Raw genomic sequence first — 25,167 nt, forward strand, 5'->3', positions numbered from 1 at the left:
CTTCCCCATGCTTTCAGAGGAATTGTTCTGGAAGAGGGGCAGGACTTGAGACCTGAGTGGCAGGCAGCTCATGCAAGGAGCTCTGGCCAATCATTCATTTGCATGGGCAGGGGCAGGCCTCTCATATAAGCTGGGGTCACATGGCAGGAGAGGAAGACAGCATGGAGTAGCTGGTGTAGCCTGGGCGTCCCCCTGCGGGGAGAGAAACGTGTCATGCGCAGAAGAGGGATGGAGGAAGTAGGAGCAAAGCGGAAGAAGGAGACTGGGTGATCGACTTTCTGTGAGTGGAACATGGACTGTTGATTGGGAGGACAAGTGAGTGGAATGGAGAGGAAAATGGAGCTGAATACTGTGAATCTACAGTATAAACTATAGAACAGTACTTCCAAAGACTGAGGGATGTTGGCACATGAGTCATGGAAATGGGCGGTAATGGCCTGTGGCTCTAGGTTCAACACCTAAGGAAATGTAATCTGTAAGGCAGAAGGAATTATTCACAGTAATGCCCTTTTGTTTAACTTGGGAGTGCTGCACAAACAGAAGTAGCGGTCAACTGGGGGAGATAGAGCAGCAAGTATGACCGGGGGAAGCAGAATTGTTCTAAAGGAAAAGGATCTACAGGTAAAGGGTTATTCAGAGTGACTCTTTATTTTCTTGCCTGTGTATTCTCAGGGATAATTCTACCAAAATCTATCTGTGAAGAGAGAGAATCCTTCTCCTATCCAAGTTAACGTTCTGCAAATAAAACCAAGTCTAAAATCCTAATATGGACTGTCTCTATTTCTATGGGTTGTGATGTGTATGGCAGTAGGTCCATCACTCTTATTCATTTTGTTGCCCTTCACTAAACTCTTTGTAGTTCAAGTTCCTGAGGACTTGTGACCAAAACTAAGCTACATCATCCAGATGAACATGAACCAGTGTTTTATAAAAGTGTAGAATAATTGATCTACCTCTGGAAAGTATGCCCTTTTAACTGCATGAGAGTAGTCTGCTAGCATTGCATGTTATTGTTAAGTCTGTAATCTGTGACCTGTTCCTGACGTCAGTATGGTACTGACTCTTTGTCTGTGGACATGTTCCTGGTATTAGTATGGTACTGACTCTTTGTCTGTGGACACGTTCCTTTGTGTGTCAGTATGGTACTGACTCTTTGTCTGTGGACATGTTCCTGGTGTTAGGATGGTACTGACTCTTTGTCTGTGGACATGTTCCTGGTGTCAGTATGGTACTGACTCTTTGTCTGTGGACATGTTCCTGGTGTCAGTATGGTACTGACTCTTTGTCTGTGGACATGTTCCTGGTGTCAGGATGGTACTGACTCTTTGTCTGTGGACATGTTCCTGGTGTCAGGATGGTACTGACTCTTTGTCTGTGGACATGTTCCTGGTGTCAGGATGGTACTGACTCTTTGTCTGTGGACATGTTCCTGACGTCAGTATGGTACTGACTCTTTCTCTGTGGATATATTCTTGGTGTCAGTATGGTACTGACTCTTTGTCTGTGGACATGTTCCTGGTGTCAGTATGGTACTGACTCTTTATCTGTGGACATGTTCCTGGTGTCAGTATGGTACTGACTCTTTGTCTGCGGAAATGTTCCTGGTAAGGATGAGCTCGGTGTTCGAGTCGAATGCATGTTGGATTCGAACACCGACTGTTTGCCCATTCGGCGAAGCCAGAACTCTGTGGGACGTTCGCTCCATATTTGTGTCGCTCACGGCCCACAATGCACTGCGCCGTCGCAGTGGATTGCTGGCTCATGATTGACCAAGCATGCACTGTGACCCTCGCCAGCAGCGAGGAGAGCAATAATTGGCCACAGGCAATTATAGCTCAGGGGGGTTAAGTACATGCTCCACACTATATAAGGCCACCAGCGCGGCGGCCTTGTGTAGTGTGTTGCAGCGGACAGGGAAATAGCAGGATAGGCAGGGACAGTGTCTTTGTGGTTTGAAAACCTAGCGCTGTTAAAGTGTGTGTTGTGTACCTCCATCACAGTATATACCTGAAGATACCCCTTATTGTTGGTGTTCTGTTTCTGTAATACAGGCATCTGCAGCAGTTAAAGTGGGTGTTGTGTGCCTCCAGCACAGTATACACCTGAAGATGTGAAAAAAAAAATCAGGTAGAATTAGCGCTATACCCTTAAATAAAATGTGTGTCAATATGTGAAACTCTATTAATTAATAAAATTATTCCTAATCCGTGCAATTGATTAAACAGTTATACATCCATACCAATTAAAAAAAAAATAATTGGTAATATAAACCTAGTGAAAAATACTGAAATAAATAAATAAATGCAATATTATTATCCTATAAACATAAAATGCCGACAAGTCCTTTGTAATATATTAAACAGTTCATAATCCAAATGGTGCCTCGTGCAAATATCCAAAGAAAATCCCCGGTGCGCTTTGGTGAAAATGAATTATATTGTGCTCACCAGATCTTTACCCCTGCTGGGTGAAAACCGCCTTCACAGTGTATAGCCCCCTGTGTCACTCTCTGGCATCTCCCTGGGAATTTGGCTATTCATCCATCCACAGTTTAGATTCTCATTTAAACGTTACATGTAAAAAGAAGGAGAATCCATAGTGTAGTATGTCTTTAAGAAAGGTTTATTGAAAACAGAAAACTACTCACATATTATTAGAGCAAGATTCACTATAAGAAATCCTCACACCGCCAACTTCTGCGGTGTATTCAGAAGAGGCCACTTCTCTATAGCCACGCCTACCGGTTTCGTCGTGCTGACGCCATCAAGACATGTAAGAATTTTTTTAGTAGTATCACAATTTTATATGTAATCTCACTTTTTTCCAAACACCGATTCGGGGCTGTTTAATCATCACTATTATATATACACATATATATTTTTTCAGCAGGAGGTCCCTGCAAAAGGGTATGGACACTAATATCTTAACAATTTGTATAACAACGATAGCAATTTTACAGTGCTAACAAGTTGAGGATTAGTGGCAATAAATATATTAATTTAAAGGTATAGCGCCAATTCTTCCTGATTCCTTTTTCATACACCTGAAGATACCCCTTATTGCTGGTGTTCTGTTTCTGTAATACAGGCATCTGCCGCAGTTAAAGTGGGTGTTGTGTGCCTCCTGCACTGTATACACCTGAAGATACCCCCTATTGCTGGTGTTCTGTTTCTGTAATACAGGCATCTGCAGCAATTAAAGTGGGTGTTGTGTGCCTCCAGCACAGTATACACCTGAAGATACCCTTTATCACTGGTGTTCTGTTTCTGTAATACAGACATCTGCATCAATTAGAGTGGGTGTTGTGTGCCTCCTGCACAGTATACACCTAAAGATATCCCTTATTGCTGGTGTTCTGTTTCTATAATACAGGCATCTGCAGCAGTTAAAGTGGGTGTTGTGTGCCTCCAGCACAGTATACACCTGAAGCTACCCCTTATTACTGGTGTTCTGTAATGCAGGCATCTGTAGTGCAGAAGTTAGAGTGGGTGTTGTGTGCCTCGTGCACAGTATACACCTGAAGATACTCCTTATTGCTGGTGTTCTGTTTCTGTAATACAGGCATCTGCAGCAGTTACAGTGGATGTAGTGTACCTCCTGCACTGTATACACCTGAAGCTACCCCTTATTGCTGGTGTTGTTCTGTTTCTGTAACACAGGCAGGCAGCTGCAGTAATTACAGGCGGTGTACTGTGTCATCTGCTCAGTGTGCACCTAAAGCTACCCAATTGCTGGTTTTCCCATCTCCCTTCAGGCCATTACTATGTCTGGAAGGCCAATAAGGAGAGGCAGACAGTCACAAGCCAATAAAAGAGGGCATGCAGGCTCTGTGTCTAGAGACAACAGTGCTGGTCGTGGACGCGGTGCATCGTCATCAGCATGTGGCCATGGGACATACTTGTCCTTATTTTCAGCAGCTGAACATGTTGAGCCGCATCATGCTGAAGACTTGGTAGAGTGGATGACCAAGCCCTCCTCATCCTCCTCATCCTCTCTCACCCAAGCTCAGAGTACTAGCAAAGCAGCTGCCAACGCGTCCTCTTCCCTCATCTCAATTTCATCAGTCACTCCTTCCCTAGACCCACCATGTCCTCCTGAGGAGTCTCCCGAACTGTTTGAGCACAGTGTTGGGTACATTCTCCAGGAGGATACCCAGCATTTTGAAGGTTCTGATGATGATACCCAGCTGGAGGAAGGCAGTAGCGTGAGCGCAGAGAGAGGGGATGCTCAAAAAGGACAGCAATCTGGCAGTCATGTTCCACCAGCTGCAGCATACTGCCAGGTTTTCTCCAGTGATGAAAAGGGAGGGGATGATGAGGTCAGTGACTCCACGTGGGTGCCTGATAGGAGAGAGGAGGAGGCACATCTCCAACGAGGCAGGTTACAATGTCCTATTAAACATAGTTTTGAGGCTTTTGTTGGTCAAGAGAGGAGCGCTGAAGAAGGTGGATGCCTATGTGATGCATTTCCCAATTTTTTTTAGTCCTCGCCACCCAGGGGTGTCAGCTTCCACATCCTATCGGCAGCATCTGCACCAAGTGGTGGACGATTATCCAGAGATGAAAACAGAGATGGAGAGCTTCCCAGTTGATGATTTACTGGGTTACTGTTCATGAGAATAGACCACTGGCCAGAACTTGCCCAGTGTGAAATAAAGCTACTGTGCTGCCCTGCATCCAGCGTGCTTTCCGAATGGGTATTCAGTGCTGCTGGAGGTTTTGTTACTGATAAAATAATGCGACTGTCCACAGACTCTGTGGACCATCTGACATTTATCAAAATTAATCAGTCCTGGATTACTAGCAGCCATGAGGCCCCCTGATGCCAATGTCACTGATTAAATGTTTTTGGTATGTGAAATCTCTGAAGGACTTCTAGGCTGCCTAGACTTGTGGGTGTTCATTTCATCTGAAATAATTTTTTTTGGTGTAGGTTTCATGGGCACAATTAACACCCAAAGACCAATTTTTCGGCATCTGTTTGACAGATGCATATCATTTCAATTTTTGACAGCAAGGCCAATTTTTGCTTTCATCAAGAGTACCTCTATCGGGGTTATGGCTTGAAGGTGCCACCAACACATACATATATATATATATATATATATATATATATATATATATATATATATATATACATATATATACATACACACACACATATGTATGTAGGACTGACCCCCCCTAGGCACAACTATGTGGTAATGTCAATGCAATGTTGAAGAACACTGTTGTAACAAAATATACTGTACATATACTGTAATTTACCGTTACCCGTGGTCTCCTTCACTCCTCCAGCTGTCTTAATTGATAGAGTCTTACACAAGTTGTACAAGTTGTAACTTTAACCACATAAACTGTTTACTGGTGGAACTTGGTTAAACACATTAATAACAGTGATAATTCTAGTATAAGAATATGACAATAATGATGATTAGGGTGTATGTGACAACCGACACCCAATGGTCACTTGATAACATAAGCAGACAGGCTAAGAGTGGAATCTGCACTCAATATGGTAGATCCTTTCTATTGAGCACATTCCACTCTCTCCTCAGAGCAAACACACATTAAACCTGCAGCACACTATGAGATATGACACAGCAGTGTAATACAGCACCCTTATATTTATGTAACATGCTCAAGCGCTCCCCCCAGGTTATACTGCAGTCCTCAGAGTAAGAAGCACTTTCAATTGAATGGTAAAGTCTTTAGTCTTCTTTCTTCTGCTAGCGTATTAGACTGCAGTATTTGTAATCCAGAAACGAATAAGTAGTAAGTTATAGAAAACTGATGAACAAGTAACTGTGTGCTGGGTTATATAGAGCACTTGTGAAACCTCTTCCTTACTGAAAGATGCAGCACAGTGTTCACTCTGAAGTGTAATGAAAAAAACTCTGAGACCTCACTGTACACAGATAAAACCCTTCTGTGGAACTACAGGTCTCACTAGCCTTCTGGAACTGAGCCTGCACAGCAACAAAGTATTAAATCAGTCTGGGCAAACTCCCGCTCACCACACAGGGCCAAGATGCTTGCACTGCTCCACTCCCGTCACTTCAGTCTCCCTCCACGCTGGCACCATCACACTGTACCGCTCCGTCTGATGGATGGTGACTGTAATGCAGGAACCTTCGGTTATCTCTGGTTCTCCGATCCGTCCACACGCTGATGCAGCATAACTGTCTTCTGGAACTCTTTAGAGGCCTTGCGGTTCCTCTCCGTGCCAACCAGGCCGCGACCACACACCCACAGTGTCAGGAAAGGGTCCGTCCGCTGGTAAGATCCATCACTTGGCATGCATTGCTGAGGTCCACCAGCAGGTGTCTCCTGGCAGTTTATAACTGTCAGGAGAAACTTTGCCTGCTGGTGTTATGTAATCTTTGGGTCGCAGTACTAGCGTCCACCAGCGGATGGATCCTGGCAATAGGGAGCAGGCAACACTTCCTGCACTCAGGTGTTACTTGAGGACAATTAATGCAGTCTTATAAATACCCGGCAAGCCCACACATGCTTGCCTTGGTATCTTTCTCTCTGGATCCTGACCTTGAGCCTGTATCTGACCCCATCCTGGACCTGTCCCTCCTGTTTGCCTTGGATCCCTGCTCTACAGCCCATCCATCCATCTGTCCTCGCCCTGCCCTGTTGGTTCCCCATCCTTACCCATCTGCTGACCCCCCCCTGTGTATGACCTTGGCCTGGCTTTTGTTACTATTCTGGTATTCCCCAATATTTGTATATATCATTGTTGTTTGTGGTTTTGGGTTGGTTGTGCACTATTATATTCACTTACTTTTCACCTATGTAAATAAACACCATTATTTTTCACTTACATGTGTTTCTGGTTTCCTCTGTTCAGTCCACACAGTCTGGTCTACTAATTCTCTGATACACAGTTCCCTGCAGGCATGTCTTCAAAGGTGTCCCAGGAGAAAGAGGCCGAAGCATGGCCGCACTGTGTCTTTTATTTCTCTACCCAGTATGCAGTTCTTTAACTTCGCCTTGTGGGTAGTTAAGTGAGCATTGTGTGTAGGTAGTTCCTTAACTGGTAATTTACATATAGGTCACTTCCTCATTCACTACATTCCCCACAATGCATTGGGGCTGGCTCTTGCAAAAACCAAACAAAAGTCTTAACAACATAAATGCAAAGAAAAGAACACTAGAGGGAGCCAAACCCTGTTTAAAGAATATCACAGTATTATATTGTAAATTAGGTGGCAAAAACTATATTGTAAAAAAAAAAAAAAAAAAAAAAAAAAAAAGCTACTGACTGTCACATGACATTAAAAAAAAAGGATCAGTAATTGGTATTGGCAAATACTTGAAAAAAGTATCGGTGCTTGTACTCAGTCTTAAAAAGGTGGTACCAGGACAAACCTAGTAATAATGTCATCCAGTAGGAAGAAACAGGGAAAACTCTGATATATAACAGTATAGCACTGAAACAATGCAAATTACAACCAGCACAGTTTTAAACAGAGACAGTTTGTTACCGGCCAATCTGTCTCCCTAAGCCCACAGGTCCTGAAAGTTTATGCGTTATACAATATTCAAACCATGTCAACTTGTGTTTTGAAAGTCAGAGTTCCTCATTAAAGAGTACAAGTGTTTTGCATTAAGTCTTTAGCTAAGTAAGAAGAAACGTGCCAGTCCTCACATTGGAGATGTCCGATATCTTCAGCTAGACCCAAAGAGATCTCTATGCAAAGAAGCTCAAGAATAAAGGACAACTGATTTAAGGTGTCTCCTGGGGAAGGCGTTGACAAGAATACGGGGGTACAGGTGTCTGTATGCAGTGCCTTTAGAAATAATTTGCACAGAATGGGCTATCGCCCACTCACCAATCCAGCATAACCAGGAGTAGACAGACAGGACAGGCTCTTTGAGACTGGCAACCCGGCAGTAGGAAGGCACAGTGATGTCTGTTCAAACCGCCCACATGACTGGTCGATAGGGATGAGCTTCGAGTTTGAGTCGAACATTGCCTGTTCGGCGAACAGTGAACAATTTGGGGTGTTCGCGGCAAATTCTAAAAGCCGCGGAACACCCTGCACAAGTCTATGGGAGAAATCTAAAGTGCTAATTTTCAAAGCTAATATGCAAGTTATTGTCCTAAAAAGTGTTTGAGGACCTGCGTCCTGCCCCAGGGGACATGTATCAATGCAAACAAAAGTTTTAAAAATTGAAGTTTTTTTGGGAGGAGTGATTTTAATAATGATTAAAGTGAAACAATAAAAGTGAAATATTCCTCTAAATTTCGTACCTAGGGGGTGTCTATAGTATGCCTGTGAAGGGGCGCATGTTTCCTGTGCTTAGAACTGTCCCTGCACAAAGTGTAATTTCTGCAGGAAAAAAAAAGTCATTTAAAATGAATTGTTGGCTCCCCGTAATACAGAGAACAGTCATTGGAAGTCATTGATAAAAAAAAAGTGTGGGGCTCCCCCAAATTCAATTACCAGGCCCTTCAGGTTATTAAAAATAAAAAAATGTAAAAAGATTCCAGCGGTGGTAATCCACTCTTGCTATCCAACGACGGATGATCATCTCTCCGGGGTCCAGCGATGGCTGATCTGATCCAGCGACGGGTGATATCTCCCTGCAGCGCAGCGCAGTCCATCCATCCTCTGTCTCCACTGGCGGAGACACTGCGGGGATTCTGGTAGCCTGACATTTCTTATATGAGGAGGGCGGGGCCATCCGTCACCTGACCCCGCCCCCTCTGACGCAAGTGGGAAAGCCTGGCTTCCCCAATGATGTGTGGGTGACACTGCCCCCCTCTGATGTAACGGAAACCTGCTGCGCTGGAGGGAGAGATCACCCGTTGCTGGATCAGATCAGCCATTGCTGGACCCCGAAGAGATGATTATCCGTCGCTGGATAGCAAGAGGGGATTACCACCACTGGAATCCTTTTTTTAATTTTTTTTATTTTTAATAAAGGACTTTTTCAACGGTGTGTGTGTCTTTTTTAACATTCTTTTACACTTTCTTTGTGAAATGGTAAGGGGGTACTTTTGTACACCTGTAACCAGAAACATAAATTAACATGAGCTAATTAACTAACTAATCATTTCCAGACTAGGTGACTTCCAAGATATGACCTTTCAGGTCCTAGCCTTGTTGTCTCCTAGCTCCCAAACTACAATACACATTATCATAAATATCAACACAGAACTCCTTCACACAATAGCAGAGTTAATTAACACAAACAACAATGGGTGAAAGACTCTTGGATCCCACACTAACCTTATTTACAATAAACACATTATATCAGACAACAGACAGACATGTGGCTGGAGTTGAAGACATCAGCATCTTCTTTGAGTCCCAACATTATGAAGCAGTCGCTATTTATAATATGGCATATACAGGGTTGCCAGAGTCTGTGTGTTTTGGGGGGACATGGACATGATGCCAAAGTAACGTTACTTCAAGGTCCCCAGGCATACACCTTGTAAAGAATATCGTTCTCTTAATATCCAGGGCCCATAATCAGTATTCAAGAGGCTAGCATTCAGTCCTCTCCAAAAGCCTCCATCCCGGCTAGGTCTGTCACATAGACCAACAAAAAGTGGCACATAATTATAAAGTGGAAGGAAAATTGTAAATGATACAAATAAATATGTGAAAATTGTGGGGGGGCATTTGTATAGCACCCCCCTTAGTCAATACTTTGTAGAACCCTCTTTCTCTGCAGTTACAGCTGCAAATCTTTTTGGGGATGTCTCTACCAGCTTTGCACATCTATAGAGGGACATTTTTGCCCATTTCTTCTTTGCAAAATAGCTCAAGTTCTGTCAGATTGGATGGTGAACAGCAATTTTCAAGTCTTGCCACAGATTCTCAATTGGATTTAGGTCTGGACTTTGACTGGGCCATTCTAACACATGAATATGCTTTGATCTAAACCATTCCATTGTAGCTCTGGCTGTATGTTTAGGGTCATTGTCCTGCTGGACGGTGAACCTCTACCCAAGCCTCAAGTTTTCTTCTAAGATTGCCCTGTATTTGGCTCCATCCATCTTCCCATCAACTCTGACCAGCTTCCCTGTCCATGCTGAAGAAAAACATTCCCCACAACATGATGCTGCCACCACCATGTTTCACGGTGGGGATAGTGTGTTCAGGGTGATATGGAATGTTAGTTTTCCGCCACACATAGCGGTTTGCTTTTAGGCCAAAAAGTTAAATTTTGGTCCCATCTGGTCAGAGCACCTTCTTCCACATAGTAAAAATGATATGAATATAGGGGTAGGTGGCGCTGCCCATCACCTGAAGAGTGTTTCTCCGCAATGGGTCACTCTTCCCAGGTGAATGTGCAATAAACAGGTGAAAAGACACTGCCGTTCTGGAAGGAAGTCTGCCAGATCACATCCCAAGTTACCTCATACACACTCGATTTCATCCCAGCCCAATTCCTTCTCGATCACTCATCCTTACCGCGCCAATCATACCACAAATCGCTGGCAATGCATATGATTAATGCAGCAAAACAATGCATCCCCTTATTTTTGAACTCCACCCTTGCACCTTCACTCACAGACTGGATCCACAGACTCAATAAAGTGGCCGAAATGGAGAAACTCATCCACATTGTATGGGACACTCCCACGAAATATAGCGCAAAATGGGCCTGCTGGGGGTGTTATTGCTGCATGCTGCTGTGATGGGTGGTGTTGGTGGAGGTGGTGGAAGATGGCCGAACTCGCATAAGTGCGTTTTTAGGGGTGATTTTGCCCCTCTTCCCCTTGTTGAGGAGCTGAAGTATAATTTCATTGCACATAGTGCGCTGGTCCTCCTCCCTCTCTTTTAATTTGTTCTCTGCCATGCATCCAAAAGCCTCCTGGGCATCAGGGGCCATGCTAATCACACTTGTGGCATGCCGGAGAAATGCACCTGTGGCCTCATCCAGGTTTCTGGACTTCCTGGCCCTTTTTGTTGGTGGGCGGACTGGAGGAACCTGACATTCAATCTGGCTGCTCGGCACGGCCTCCTCTTGGCTTTGGCTGAGACTTTCCTGTGTATGAAATTGGTGCATAGTTTTAGATTTTTGGTCATCAATCACATACAATTTTGAGCTCATGACTGTTGCAAATTGAATGTTAACAAATAGAAAAGATTATCATTCCGACCCCAGCATTTTTCATTCTTGCCCCAATCATTTTTGGCCACTACTGTCTATTGCTATGTAGACCACTTTGTTAAAGCAGAAATTTGCGATCAATAACATCTAGTTAACTTTATTTAATTTTTGCCAACAAATATGTTCAACAATGCTATACCTGGGTCAAGCTGGGCTCTTCCACATCTTCTTCCTGTGTCGAAGGCCCAGGGTAGACCTCAGGAGCCTCAACTGATATGGAAGGAAGTGTTGAGAGTGATGGTCGTGGTTGAGTTTGGTCTGACAATAAACACAGGCTGTTGTAGTATCACAGCCTGGGGACATATATGTCATCTGCTGCTGCTCCGGATCTCTGGGAATCCTGGACCTTCTTGAGCTCCCTATTATATGTGCTCCGCAGGCTACCCAATTTTAGCCTTCAAATAATTGATGTCTGCCATGAGATACACCAATTCCAACAGTTTATCCATCGCTGCCTTCCTCCTGATTTTATTGGAATAATCCCTGCTTTTAACTTGCCATAGACATGGTAGCTCCCGGTATTGTTGCATAAAATCAGGGAGAAAATCAGGGGCAGTACATTTATCATTGCTTCATACCCAGATGTCTATTGAAGTCACACCTGAATTTAAAAAAAGTATTGCAGGAACTACTTTTGCAAATTATTGTTGCGCTGCTAAATCAGTGTCACACCGATTGGAATAATGCCATTGCCTCAAATAGGCTGCAACTTGTGATGCGATTTTAACTATCAACTCGCATGACAAATCACTCGGAGGTCAGTGTTTAGCCACAAAACTTCTCTAGGTGCACCACCAGGTCCAGTTTTCTTTATTTTCCGCATTTGAAAAACAGATGTATTAATTACTAACCTTGAAAATGACATCATCGCCTGTGAAAAAAACAAAAAATAAAGAAAACATGACCTATAAATGTATCTGGAAAAGGAGAGTTGTGAAACACTGCCGTAAGTAATGTTTTAATTGGAATCTTTATGTGTTTTTATGAATCGAAAAGCCAAATTTTGAAGATGCACACAAATTGAGACTCAAAATTTGGATTTGCCGTATGATCCCATGTGCGTCTTTCCCTATATTTATTTTGCTAAAGCCCCAAAACACACAGTGTGTCAACATTTGCTATCTCCCATCACGAGATATCAATTTACGCATTTTGTGGATGCAACCCCTTCCTCCAAACTAAAGTAGGTGAGAGGAAGGGGTTGCACCCCAAAACACGTCCATTGATCCCCCCATGATGGGACCTAGCACATGTTGACACACTGGGGGTTAATTCAAAAAAGGCAAAACCACTTTGCACTACAAGTGCAATGCAAGTGCACTTGTAGTGCAAAGTGGATTGGCCTTTCTGAAATAAGCCCCAGTGTGTCAAAATGTGCTAGCTCTCATCATGGGGGATCAATGGAAGTGTTTTGGGGGTGCAATCCCTTCCTCTCACCTACTTTAGTTTGGAGAAAGGGGTTGCATCCACAAAACGCGTACATTGATATCTCGTGATGGTAGATAGCACATGTTGACACACTGTGTGTTTTGGGGCTTGAGGAAATAACCTGTTTGTACCTACACACATTTTCGGGGGGGGGGAGGATCATAAGGGACATTTAACAGTTATGCCTCTACGTGGCTTAAATTGTGGGCTTTTAGAGGGGTGAGATCACCCCATCTGAGGAAGGCAGCATCAACACAATTTTGACATACTAATGTCTCATATGGCCTTCACTTTAGCAAAGTCAAACTTTGTAAGTTCCTGAGTTGGAGATGTGTTCGTTATGTTTTTAAACATGCCTGTTTAGCCACAAATAAGGAAAATTTACGTCAAACATTCATGTTATACACAAACATGTTGGTTTGTTCAAAAAACTTTTAGAACGCACATGTGAATGTGCTTGGAGTAAAATGTTTTATTTTTGTACTAAAAAATGTGTGGCTTCTTATTTCAAAGCTCAATACCAGTGTATTTGTTAATTTGGTGTAGTTACAGTGACGATGTACTGTAAATTCTGCCAAACTCAGGCAATTTTAGGGACTCCAATCAATTATTTCAATTAATGCATTACATACATTAACAACAAAAACATTGTGTGTGTGTGTAGCAGACCCACAGCACAAGATAATAGTTAGCTGAAGAAGAGATTGTCACCTCATGTAGCAAATAAGTTATGTTTACACTATTGCAGAAAATGGCCAACATTAAAAGGCCATTTGAGAACCTGGGAGACAGAGAAGAAATACAAACAGTAATTCAAATGAAATATGAGTTTAATTTTCAAAAAAAGGTTTATTGGACATCCGCAAAATTTTGCTGTAAAGCAACTGCCCCTCTACCCACAAAGTACTCCATATATTTCTGGCGTACTTCTCAAGCACTTTGGGTGGGTATACCAGCACGACCACTTTCGAGAGCCATTTCCATTGTACTTTCTGCTGCAAATTTGGCCTCAGTCGAAACTGAGGCCAGATAGCTAGCTGCATTACTCCTTAAATAGTTGCGAAGAATGCAGCGGCACAACACCACATGGTTCAGTTTATATTCGACCAGGTTCATGGCCGTTGGGAAGAGACGGAACTGGCTTGCCATTATGCCAAATGCATTCTCCACCACTCTTCTGGCATGAGACAGCAATGTTCCACATGGGGCAATGTTCCTCATGGGGAATGGCCTTATGAGATGTTCCCCCAGAGCAAAGGCTTCATCCGCTACAAAAACAAAGTTGAGGCCCTCCATATTCTCATGAGGTGCCAACTGCAAGGTGCCATTTTGAAGCCACCAGTAGAACTCTGTCTGGGCTATCACTCCTCCATCAGAGTTTCTGCCGTTCTTCCCAACGTCCAGATATATAAACTCGTTATTGGCCTACACCACCACCAAACATGACAATACTGCAAAAGCGCTTGTAGTTGTAGTAATAAGAGCCCGAGTTGGGTGGTGGGACAATCCTCACATACTTCCCATATATGCACCACCACAATTGGGAAAATCCTACTGGTGGTGAAACTGGGAAGCCACAGTCTGCCATCCCTGTGGGTTGGATGGAAACTGTGGCGTCAAACAAGAAAAAAAATAGTACTTTTGGACATAACATTGCAAGCAGATTAGACACAAACATTCTTGGCCAACATAAGTATAACATTTATTGAAATGAGTATTTAAAGACAAAAGTATAAGGTACACTTTATTAGATTACTCACCCCCTCTGGTGGCCCATTGGAAAAATGTTATGGGGGGCGGCTGTTTTGGACAGGTAACCCTCTCCACTTCATTGAGAGCTGAATGCATAAATGTGTGTTACTTTGGCCAGCCCCTCCTTACTTACACTATTGGCAGCCCACTGGACAGGTAAGAAGTGTCATAATCCAAAAATATGGATACGCACTGTCCAAATTGAAGCACATTTTTACATTAATAAATTACATATCAAGATAATAGGAGGCCAAAACTTATAACAGAACCATTTGGAAGTATTCAGGCAGGCCATTGCACTACATGCTTTGGTTAATTCATCCATAAATATGACCACAATAGAGGTAGGTATAGTGTGTATGGGTTTGGCAAAGTCAGCAGTTAGAGTATTGGTATCGGTTGACTTAGCGGTTGGGGGGAGGGAGGGTTCCAAATGAGTTTGGGCCCCAAAAAATAGCCTCTGGCACTGCCTGAATTTAAGGACAACAATAACATTTGGACACATTTTAGGGGGTGTTTAAGGTAAAGCACTACAATGTAGCGGACAAAATACATTGTACGTTACTAGGCTAGGTGTGTATGGGCCCAGGATAGGATGGGGAGGTTAGTGAAGGCAAATATGCACGAAGGACAAAAAAGGAGCATTAAAAGCTTACAGAATGCAAGAAGACATTCACAGCATATTACAATCAGGGCAATTAGGGAATGATGAAAGAAATACAATACATTAGCAAACATTAAATACATAGAATGTGATATTAAAGGAAAAACCTTACCCAAATATAGTCCTTCTGCAGGACTTGAATGATGGCAGAACAGGTCTCTGGAATAATGATCCTCAGAGCCTGGGGGGAGATCCCAGTTGTGAACTTGAGGTCCTGGAGACTTCTACCTGTCGCTAAATACCGCAAGGTGGCGACGAGCCTTTGCTCGGGTGTGATGGCTTGCCGCATGCAGGTGTCCTGCTTACTAATATAGGGGGACAGCAAAGCCAAGAGACGGTGAAAGCGGGGGTCCGTCATCTGGAGATAATTCTTGAAATCATCAGGATTATTCTCCTGGAGCTCCCTCAGCAAAGACATATGACAGAATTGGTCACAATTAAGCAACCAATTCTTGGTCCAAGAACTCCTCCTCCCCCTGTTCCTGGACTGGACTTGGGTTATAGCAATAACTCCAAGCCCAACAATAGCACGATCTCTCCGACGAGAACACCACATGGCTAGTATACGAACGTCTGTTCAGAATGAACTGACAGACTGAAAAGCACGAGGCTGAAAAGCGTAAATCGACACTCCCCAAACTTCTACTAACACGAGATAAACACGAGATAAGCAGGAGCCCAAAGGGTGGCGCATGACTATTGAACTTCCTTTTTATCGTTTCGTCGCACGTCTAGTACGTCGCTACATTCGTAATTGTTGGTCAACATTTGTGTGGCCGTGTGTATGCAACGCCCTTCAGACAAAATTCCACAGTTTTGTTGGCGAACAATCCGATCGTGTGTACGAGGCATTAGAGTGAGCCCCCTTCAACTCAGAGTCCATCCAACTTTGAAATTGAGCATCTTCACTTTATGTTGGACGGTTTCAAAGCCACAGGTCAGTGCGACTTCAGTTGCGACTTGGCTGACATCTGTGCGACTTCATGCACAGATGTGTATGCAATTCACACCTGAAATTGCAAAAAAATAGTGCAGGAACCTTTTCTTTCAAATTAGTGCAACACCAACTTGAACAGTTCCATTGGTGACAATAGGGTGCCACTAGTCATGAGATTTGGACCTATCAAATCGCGTGACAAGTCACACCGGTGTGTGAATGGGGGCTAACAGGCGGTTCCAGCTGCATGAACAATCCCCTCATTTACACGTAAAGAGTACCTGTGTAAATAAGTTTATTAGGGCTCACTCACGTGAGGTTGAGGGTGCAGTAAAAAACTTCATAGATGAGCTGCGCTTTTACCACCCACCAACTGCTATCCCCTTTAGCAATGGCTAGGGGTGTACACATGACATGGTCTCGATGCTTCACAGCCATGGCAGAAATTATAGAGTGCAAAGCACATGGGAACAAGTCTTTTCACTGTTTTTTATTATTTTTCAGAATTTTCTTTTTTTTTTATGCTATGTTTTTTATTTATTTATTTTACTTTTTTTAAACTGCCCCGGGTGTGTGAGTGTGAGGGGGGTGATATATCAGGGGTCTAAACAGACCTCTGATGTCTCACATTTGGACATACATTCTTCAGTCCCTTCCCCTGTAGCCTCAGCTGCACAGATGAATGAATAGGAAACACTCTGAGGCTTCCAGGTTATTCACAAACTGAAGCATAGTAAACATAGTTTTCCATGCTTCGATGATGAATGGACAAAGGAGCGATCAGTTCTGATCACTCACTGTGTTTATTTAGGAAAGGAAAGGGCTGATAAATACCCTCTAGTGTGCTACAGGCCCACAGGCAAAGGTTTCAGGATGAAAAGCAGGGGATGGTGCCAGTAAATATGCCATCAATTCAAAAGGGGGACATGGGCACCTGCTAATTAGGAGGGCTGGCGGTACTGCCTAATTGCAAACACTGATCCTCTTCTCCAATCACCATATTTCCCTCCTCCACACCCTCCAGCTGCACTGCAGGGGGAGGAACTAGAGGATCAGTATCTGTTATAAGGCAGTACAGCTGGTCCTCTTGCTCGTCAGGTGCCCTGGTCCCCCTTTTGAACTGATGGGCCGGGTACAGGAGGTCAGACAGTGCTGCCTTATTGCAGACACCGATCCTCTTTTCCACTCATCCTCTTCCCCTCCTCCCCCTACCTCTGGCTGCACTGCAGGGGAAAGAACTAGAGAATCAGTATCTGCAATAAGGCACCAGCCTTGTCACCGGCCTTGTCACCAGCCTTGTCACTGGCCTTGTCACCAGCCTTCTCAGTGCGAATAGAGGAAAAGCTGATAACCGGCACTTCCTGGTTACGATGTGACCAGCTGTGTTTGGACACAGCTGATCACATGGTAAAGAGCCTACGTCATAGGCTGTTTACCAAGATCGGAAATCCAGTATGTCAGAGCGAATGAAAAAAATAAAGTGCAGCTCTTGTTCAATAAATAATGATTAAATAATCGCACAAGTGAAACGAGCAAAAATGGTGACAATCCAAAACTCAAAATAAAGTGGTGTTCAAACGAAATCAATATTAACATGTAAATGTTCAATAAAAAAAATAATAAAAACGAATTCATATGTGTGTCCATAAATCATAAATAAATCATAAATAAATGTCCATAGAAATATCAAAAATATCAAAAAAATCTAACAGATAGTGTGACTTGATTGAATAAAAATAATATACTTGACCACGTGGGACCCGTCACCTTTAATCACCACTAATAAGATGGGGGTTTACCAGATCACCAGTGACCCCCTGTTTAACCACTTTCAGACCGGACCATTTTGCTGGCTTAAGACCAGACCACTTATTGCGATTCGGCACTGCGTCGCTTTAAGTGACAATTGCACCGTCCCAAACAAAATTGGAGTCCTTTTTTTCCCACGAATAGAGCTTTCTTTTGGTGGTATTTGATCACCTCTTTATTTTTTGCGCTATAAACAAAAATAGAGCGACAATTTTGAAAAAAACGCATTATTTTTTTACAATAAATATCCCCCAAAAATATATAAAAATTTATTTTTCTCCCTCAGTTTAGGCCGATACGTATTCTTCTACATATTTTTGGTAAAAAAAAAAAAAAAATCGCAATAAGTGATCATTGATTGGTTTTGTGCAAAAGTTATAGCATTTACAAAATAGGGGATAGTTTTATGGCATTTTTATTAATAATTTTTTTTTACTAGTAATGGCGGCGATCAGCAATTTTTATTGTGACTGCGACATTATGGCGGGCACATCGGACATTTTTGACACATTTTTGGGACCATTGTCATTTATACAGCAATCAGTGCTATACAAATGCAGCGATTCCTGGGTAAATGACACTGGCAGTGAAGGGGTTAACCAGGGGGTGGCGGTGTAGGGGTTAAGTGTTCCTAGGGGTGTGTTACTAACTGTGGGGGGCTGGGCTTTGTGTTAGTGAACACTGATCTCTGCTCCAATCCCATGGAGCAGAGATCAGCGTCACTTGTTGCTAGGCAGAACGGGGAGACGCTGTTTACAACGGCATCTCAGCATCTCCCAGTTCAGCCTCCCCGTGAGACGATCGCAGGTATCTCCCCGGCGATCAAGTCCACGGGACCCGCGACCGGACTCACGGGGGGGTCCCGACCGGCGGTGTGCACGCGATGGCAGGGCAGCATATAAAAATGGATGTTCCTGTACGCCAATATGCCTGCCGTGCCATTCTACTGATGTATATCGGCGTGCACCAGTCGGGAACTGGTTAAGGGAGGTCAGTCAGTGCGTATAATGTCACAACTTCTGCCCACACTCCTGCGCTGAGTGCTTATATAGTCCATTGGCAAGGGGAGGAGACCATAGGCTGAGCTGACAACGCCCTCTAAAGTTACAAATGATATCCCAGACAGGTTTATACAAACAAAGGGTGTATCAAATCTAACAGAAATGAAACATGAACAGCCCAATACTTACAAAGGCCTGAGTGGGCAAAGATGACCATATATTTCACCTTTTTGTTTTGTTGGATACAAACAAAAGTGAAAAACCAGCATTCCACGTATAAAAAGAAACACCGCCATCTAGTGGTTGCAAAATCAAATTACAGACACAATGATCCAATTTTTAGAAATAATGATACTAATAATCACACCATCTAGTGATGGCAAAGTATAACTGCCAATGCAACAATCAAATTTAAAAAAAAGTCATACTGCCTGCCTTTGCCAATGGCCTGCTCATATTATAATAGACTGTCACGTACCATACAGCGGCGTCTGACTGCTGGGGGTGGCCTCTTGCACGGTGTCGGTCACAACACCCCTGGAAGTGGGGACAGGGAGTGTTGAGGCAGCAAAAGGGTGCAGGTGAAGATAGAGGCTTGAAGACACTGGATCCTCACGGAAGAGATGTAGACTTATCACCGGAGGTGCCAAGCAGGTATGAGGAAAACACTGCACGTCAGGAACAAGCAAGGTTGGCAATTGGCTGGCAACGAGGTACAGGAACGGAAAGCAGGTTCGTAGTCAAGGATAAGCAGAGGTCTGGTAATGTGCTGGCAGTGAGTTACAAAGTCAGGAAGCAAGCCGAAGTAGAGAGTCCAAGCCGAGGTCAGTATAAATCCAGGAAGTAGTAAGCAGGGAAGATCCAAAAGAGTAGTCAAGCAAGCCGGGTAATCAGGAACAAGGTAACAGGTACAACAGCAATCAGGTATCTCAGGAATGAGCTGAAGACAATCCAGCACTGGTATCAGGTCAGGACCCTGTTTATATATGATGACATGTGCCAGGATTGGTGGACGTGGTCGTGCGTGAGTACGTACATACGTTCGGTTTGGCACGCGAGTGGGTCCATGTGTTTGTATTGGCGCATGCTTGCGTCCGTTCCTTCCGAAACTCGTTCGCCTCTGACGGGGACACCGCGCGTGGCCCTTGGAACGGAAATAAGCTGCTGCTACACAGGGACGGACATTCACAAGGTGAGTTGCCTGACATAGACCCATAATTCTAACATAAAAGATCAATGTTTAACCAATTAAGCGATCCACATAAATTTTAAATAAAAAATATATTAATAAATTAGAATAAAAATAAAAATATTAAAAAATGATTTGTTAAATACCAATCAGTCCTACTTATAAGGCAAAAACCCCTCCCAATAAGGGAACATCAACTCTCTCACACTGTCGAGGAGGGGGACATCAACCATTATTGATAAAACAATTGATGTCCCACTCCACATTGAGACTCCCAGGGACATGCGACCCCAGCTTAAATATCCAATTAGTTTCGGCTCTAAGATGGTGCACTTACCATTACTCCCACGCCAGTGTGGAACATACCTTTCAATAGCTAGGAAAGTAGTTCCCCTGGGATCGCGATCATGTTTCATATCATAGTGTTTACTGACGTTGTGTTTGTCAAAGCCCTTTGCAGATGTTTGTTATATGTTCACCAAGCCTTATATGCAACATACGAACTGTGCGTCCCACATATTCCAAGCCGCATGGGCATCTAAGAAGATACACCACGCACTTAGTTGAGCAATTAATAAACGTTCTAATGGGGTAAGAGAGCCCTGTTCCAGTAGAAGTAAACTCTGTAAATCTCCTTCCTCTCTGTGCATTTAGCTTACAAGCTCTGCACTTACCACAAGGGTAGAAATCTTTTAAGTCACCAAAAAAGGCAGACATTTTTGGAGGGTCGGGAACATTGGGAGCAATCAAATTCCTGAGGTTAGTGGCACCTCTTAAGATAACATTTGGCCTTTCCGACAAAAGAGGGCCCAAAACACGGTCATTCCATATTACTGGCCAGTGTCTTCTTATTATGCTTTATTGGCCCAATGCTGGCTAGAAAAAGTTGTAATGAAAGCCAAACCATAATTTTCAGTGTTTCCAGCCCTAGAGGGCTTGTCAGCCAGTAATGCCTGACGATCTTTATCCCAGACTTCCAATATAACAGAATCAAGGGTTTTATTATCGTATCCCTTAGCCTATTTTTCATAAAACAATGCTTCCTTGTAGTAATCATCAAATTAGTACAATTGCACCTTAAATGCAAAAATTGGCCCTTGGGTACAGCAGCCAACCAAGAATTATGGTGGCAAGAATCCAAAGGGATGTAGCCATTCCTATAGTTTTAAAAAAACGTTGTGGTAACTGTTGTAATACTGTTGCCCACAATTGAGATCCTCAGATCCAAAAAGTGAATTTCAGTGGGGCTTAGTTCGTGACTAAGAACTATGCCATGATCATTACTATTTAGATGGGATAGGAATAACTCTACAGATTGAACATCGCCATCCCATATGAACAGAATATCATCAATAAACCTTTTCCAGGCCATTAGTTCTGGTGGCTTATTGCCCAGACCGGTATCCTCTTCCCATTTTGCCATAAAGAGATTGGCCATACTGGGAGCAAATTTAGCTCCCATGGCCACCCCCTTTATCTGCAAAAAAATTGTCTCCCTTGTGCCAGAAATAGTTGTGCGTCATTGAAAAATACAATAGCTCAAAAATAAAATTACGTTGGGTCACTGAAATTGTATTGTCTTGGGATAAAAAATGTTGTATCGCCTCATAACCCATTCGGTGGGAAATGGCCGTATATAAAGAGGCAACATCTGCTGTTACCAGTAGATAAGTTGTTTTCCACTTCAAGGATTGCAAAACATTAATAACATGTTTCGTATCCTTCAAAAAGGAAGGGGTGCCCATCACCAGTGGCTGTAAATAACAATCAATATATTTCCCTACACGGGATGTTATTGAATCAATACCACTGATGATGGGCCGACCCTGGGCATTAGTTAAGGACTTGTGAATTTTTGGCAGTGAGTAGATGACTGGCAACCGAGGAGCCAAGGGTACCAGAAACTATCTCTCCTTTTTATTCAAAATGCCCATGTCAAAACCTTTCTTGACAAGATCCTTGAGTTCCCTTTTGAATCTTATTGTTGGATCCACGATCAGTGGGGAATAGGCATCAGGATCTGAAACAATCCTGACCATTTCCTGTGCATACATCTCTCTATCCAGAGTGACACCGCACCACGATCACCACACTGTGTGCCCTCAGTGGCATGCGTGAGTGGCTTATCCTGATGGATGGCATATAACGCCCAGTCAAGATAATGAAACCACCACCCGGCCATCATTGTGCTATAGGCCGGGGGGGGGATGTGGTTAAGAATGACCCACAGACTAATGCCTTGTACCCACGGTCAGAAATTCAGACGGGAAAAGTCCGATCGGATTGTGTTGTTGGAAAATCCGATCGTGTGCGGGCTCTAGCGGGCTTTTTCCGTTGGAATTTCCAATGGAAATAATTTGAGATCAGGACCTAAAATTTTCAGACAAGAAAATCCGATCTGACTTTTTCCGATCGCGTGTAATAGAATTCTCATGCACAGTGTCACGCATGCTCAGAATAAATTTGGGGAAAAAGCTATTGGCTACTGGCCTCTACGTAGTCCCGTTGTACGTTTTGTACGTCACCTCGCGCAGAACGATCGGATTTTCTGACAAATTTGTGCGATCGTGTGTATGCAAAACAAGTTTCCGACAAAATCCGTCTGAAAAAATCCAACGGATTTTGTGGTCGGGAATGTCCAACCGTGTATACAAGGCATCAGAGTTGTCAGAATATGAAAGGGTAAGATGGAGAGCCACGGGTTATGTGGAAGTATGACAATGTAATCTCCTATAGGTCATGATGCCACGGCAGAAATGGGTCATGTATGCCATGTGCAGCTGCCAGATACTTCTGTTTCTCTTGAATGGATAAAATTCAGTTCAGATTCAGTCATTCTAATTTACATTTATAGAATTACCTCCTAGCAACTTGAATCCAACTCTATCACTTTTTTGTATTTTTTTTTACGCAACCTTTAATTTCAGAACTCTTATATCTGTGTGTGTGTATATATATATATATATATATATATATAAAATGGAAGGTGCGCACACCTAGTTCATCACGAATGACATTTAATAATAGAATTCATAAAAAGTGGGTACTCACAAACAGCAACTGGACTGTGCCAAAAAAAAACACGCAGTAGGAGACCATGTGCCATATACCATTACAGGGTATAAGCTAACGTGTTTCGGTTTATTAAATGTCATTAGTAATGCACTAGGTGTGCACGTCTTCCATTTTTTTTCTTTTTTCAATGTGACGGAGTCACTTTGGGCAGGGGGCCCGTGGAACCCAGAATCCCTTGGGGTGGTTGGGAAAATCTTGTTTCAGCTCCCCATGCACCTCCTATGTCTAAGTTACCCTGTGTCTCTAATAGGGGCACAGGGTGACCGAGAAATACAGTCTGATCTGTACTAATCCTAATCGGACTCACTGTACATTCACACTGGAATGTTGTGTGTGTGTATATATATATATATATATATATATATATATATATATATATATATATATATATATATATATATATATTATTGTATATTTTCTCATTTTGTTGTGTACTCTTTGCTGGGTCATTTGGGGTGTGGCTGTATTCCAATGTTCTATTGTGTCTGTCTTAGATATTATGGGATGTGTATGTAGATTAGTTGTGAGATTGGTGGGGGCGAATTCCTCCAACAACTCTCACTGCTGATTGAACAGTCTACCCCACCCGGAATGCAAAGGGGGGGGGGGGATTTTCCAGAGTATTACCTGTGTACATGTGTTTTTCAATAAAACAGTTCATGTTCAGCAACCAAACGAGTATTGCCTTGTTGTGTGGTTGTTAATGGATGGAATATCTATATTCAGACTGGGAGGAAGAGGTGTATGACGAAATTACTCGAGCGGAGTGTGGGACGTTTTGTTACATGTATTATCTATCGGATCACCCCGTCTGAGGAAGGCGGCATCCACCCAGTCCTGAGTTACCGATGTCCCTGTTGCCCTTCACTTTAGAAAACCCCTTAGTGCTGGAAGTGACTGTCTTTTTTTTGTTATGTTATATCTGTATATACCGTGTATAACTGTGTCTTTATGTCTTCCATGGAAAGCTGCACAAATATGTGAGACATTGTTATTACAAGAACCCATACGGTGATGATATCTACTTTAATGAGAGAAGAGAAGTTCCATCCGATCTTATTTTATACAACTTTCATTTTTTTAATGCTTCATTTAATTTGTCTAGAACAATTTCCATTATAAAAGGCCCAGATTACGTCCCTGAAACATTTATCAATATAAGTGACCCCGTCTACTGGAGAAAAGGCAAAGTAAGGAATCACTGGATTGTTTTCTCTTCATATCATTTGCTGATGTTCATATTTTTGATTTCATAAGGAATTTCTAGTCTTATTTTAAGATATACTAGTCAATGGAACAGGTACATCCGAGTTACTACCTCCTGTGTAATGCCTGGTGAGCCTCAAGAACACGGCACACAGCCTGGGAAATCTCTGCAAACCTCCATGTACAATCCGTGCAAAAAAGGGAGGAAGGCTGGTGCCATGGAAGTTGGCTAAAACTTTATTTTATTAATGCAGGTGAACAACAGTCAAAAATGCCAACGTGTTTCTGCCATCAGGCCTTAATCAGGATTAAGGCCTGATGGCTGAAATGCATTGGCTTTTTAAACCTGCATGTTTTAGCCAACTTCCATGGCACCAGCATTTCTCCATTTTTTTATACCGATACTAGCCAATGTACCTGTTCATGAATGGGGTCATTTTTGAAGACAAATAAGTTTATGAACTTAGAAATAGTGGAGAACTGGCAAAGTATACTACCTTCTAAAATGGTATCATCCTATATAAGAAGGCAGAATTTTTTTTATATAAGCGACTCTATTGATCCCTATCAGGAACCCATAAATACACCCAACTGAACAAAATCACTTTTTTTTATTTCAGTACACAGTATACAAAAGTGTGACAAATTAATGAACACAATATACTGTATATCAAATAAAAGAATTGTACATTGTTGGACATTATACATAATATACACTCGCCGGCCACTTTATTAACCACTTCAGCCCCGGACCATTTTGCTGGCCAAAGACCAGACCACTTTTTGCGATTCGGCACTGCGTCACTTTAACTCACAATTGCGCGGTCATGCGACGTGGCTCCCAAACAAAATTGACGTCCTTTTTTTCCCACAAATAGAGCTTTCTTTTGGTGGTATTTGATCACCTCTGCGTTTTTTATTTTTTGCGCTATAAACAAAAATAGAGCGACAATTTTGAAATA

At 42.9% G+C, this 25,167-nt stretch overlaps 1 protein-coding gene across 1 annotated transcript in view; it reads left to right on the forward strand.

Moving 5' to 3' along the window:
- Nucleotides 1-25,167, forward strand: part of LOC143927162 (vomeronasal type-2 receptor 26-like) — a 66,113-nt gene that overhangs the window by 18,766 nt on the left and 22,180 nt on the right. Inside the window, exon 2 of the mRNA XM_077451111.1 lies at nt 23,968-24,189. Within this exon, the coding sequence (XP_077307237.1) occupies nt 23,968-24,189 (222 nt within the window). The remainder of the gene's footprint in view (nt 1-23,967; nt 24,190-25,167) is intronic.

The sequence above is a fragment of the Lithobates pipiens genome, unplaced genomic scaffold (assembly GCF_037356315.1).
Source record: "Lithobates pipiens isolate NorthernLeopardFrog02 unplaced genomic scaffold, aLitPip1_a1.2 Scaffold_23, whole genome shotgun sequence".
Lineage (NCBI taxonomy): Eukaryota > Metazoa > Chordata > Amphibia > Anura > Ranidae > Lithobates > Lithobates pipiens.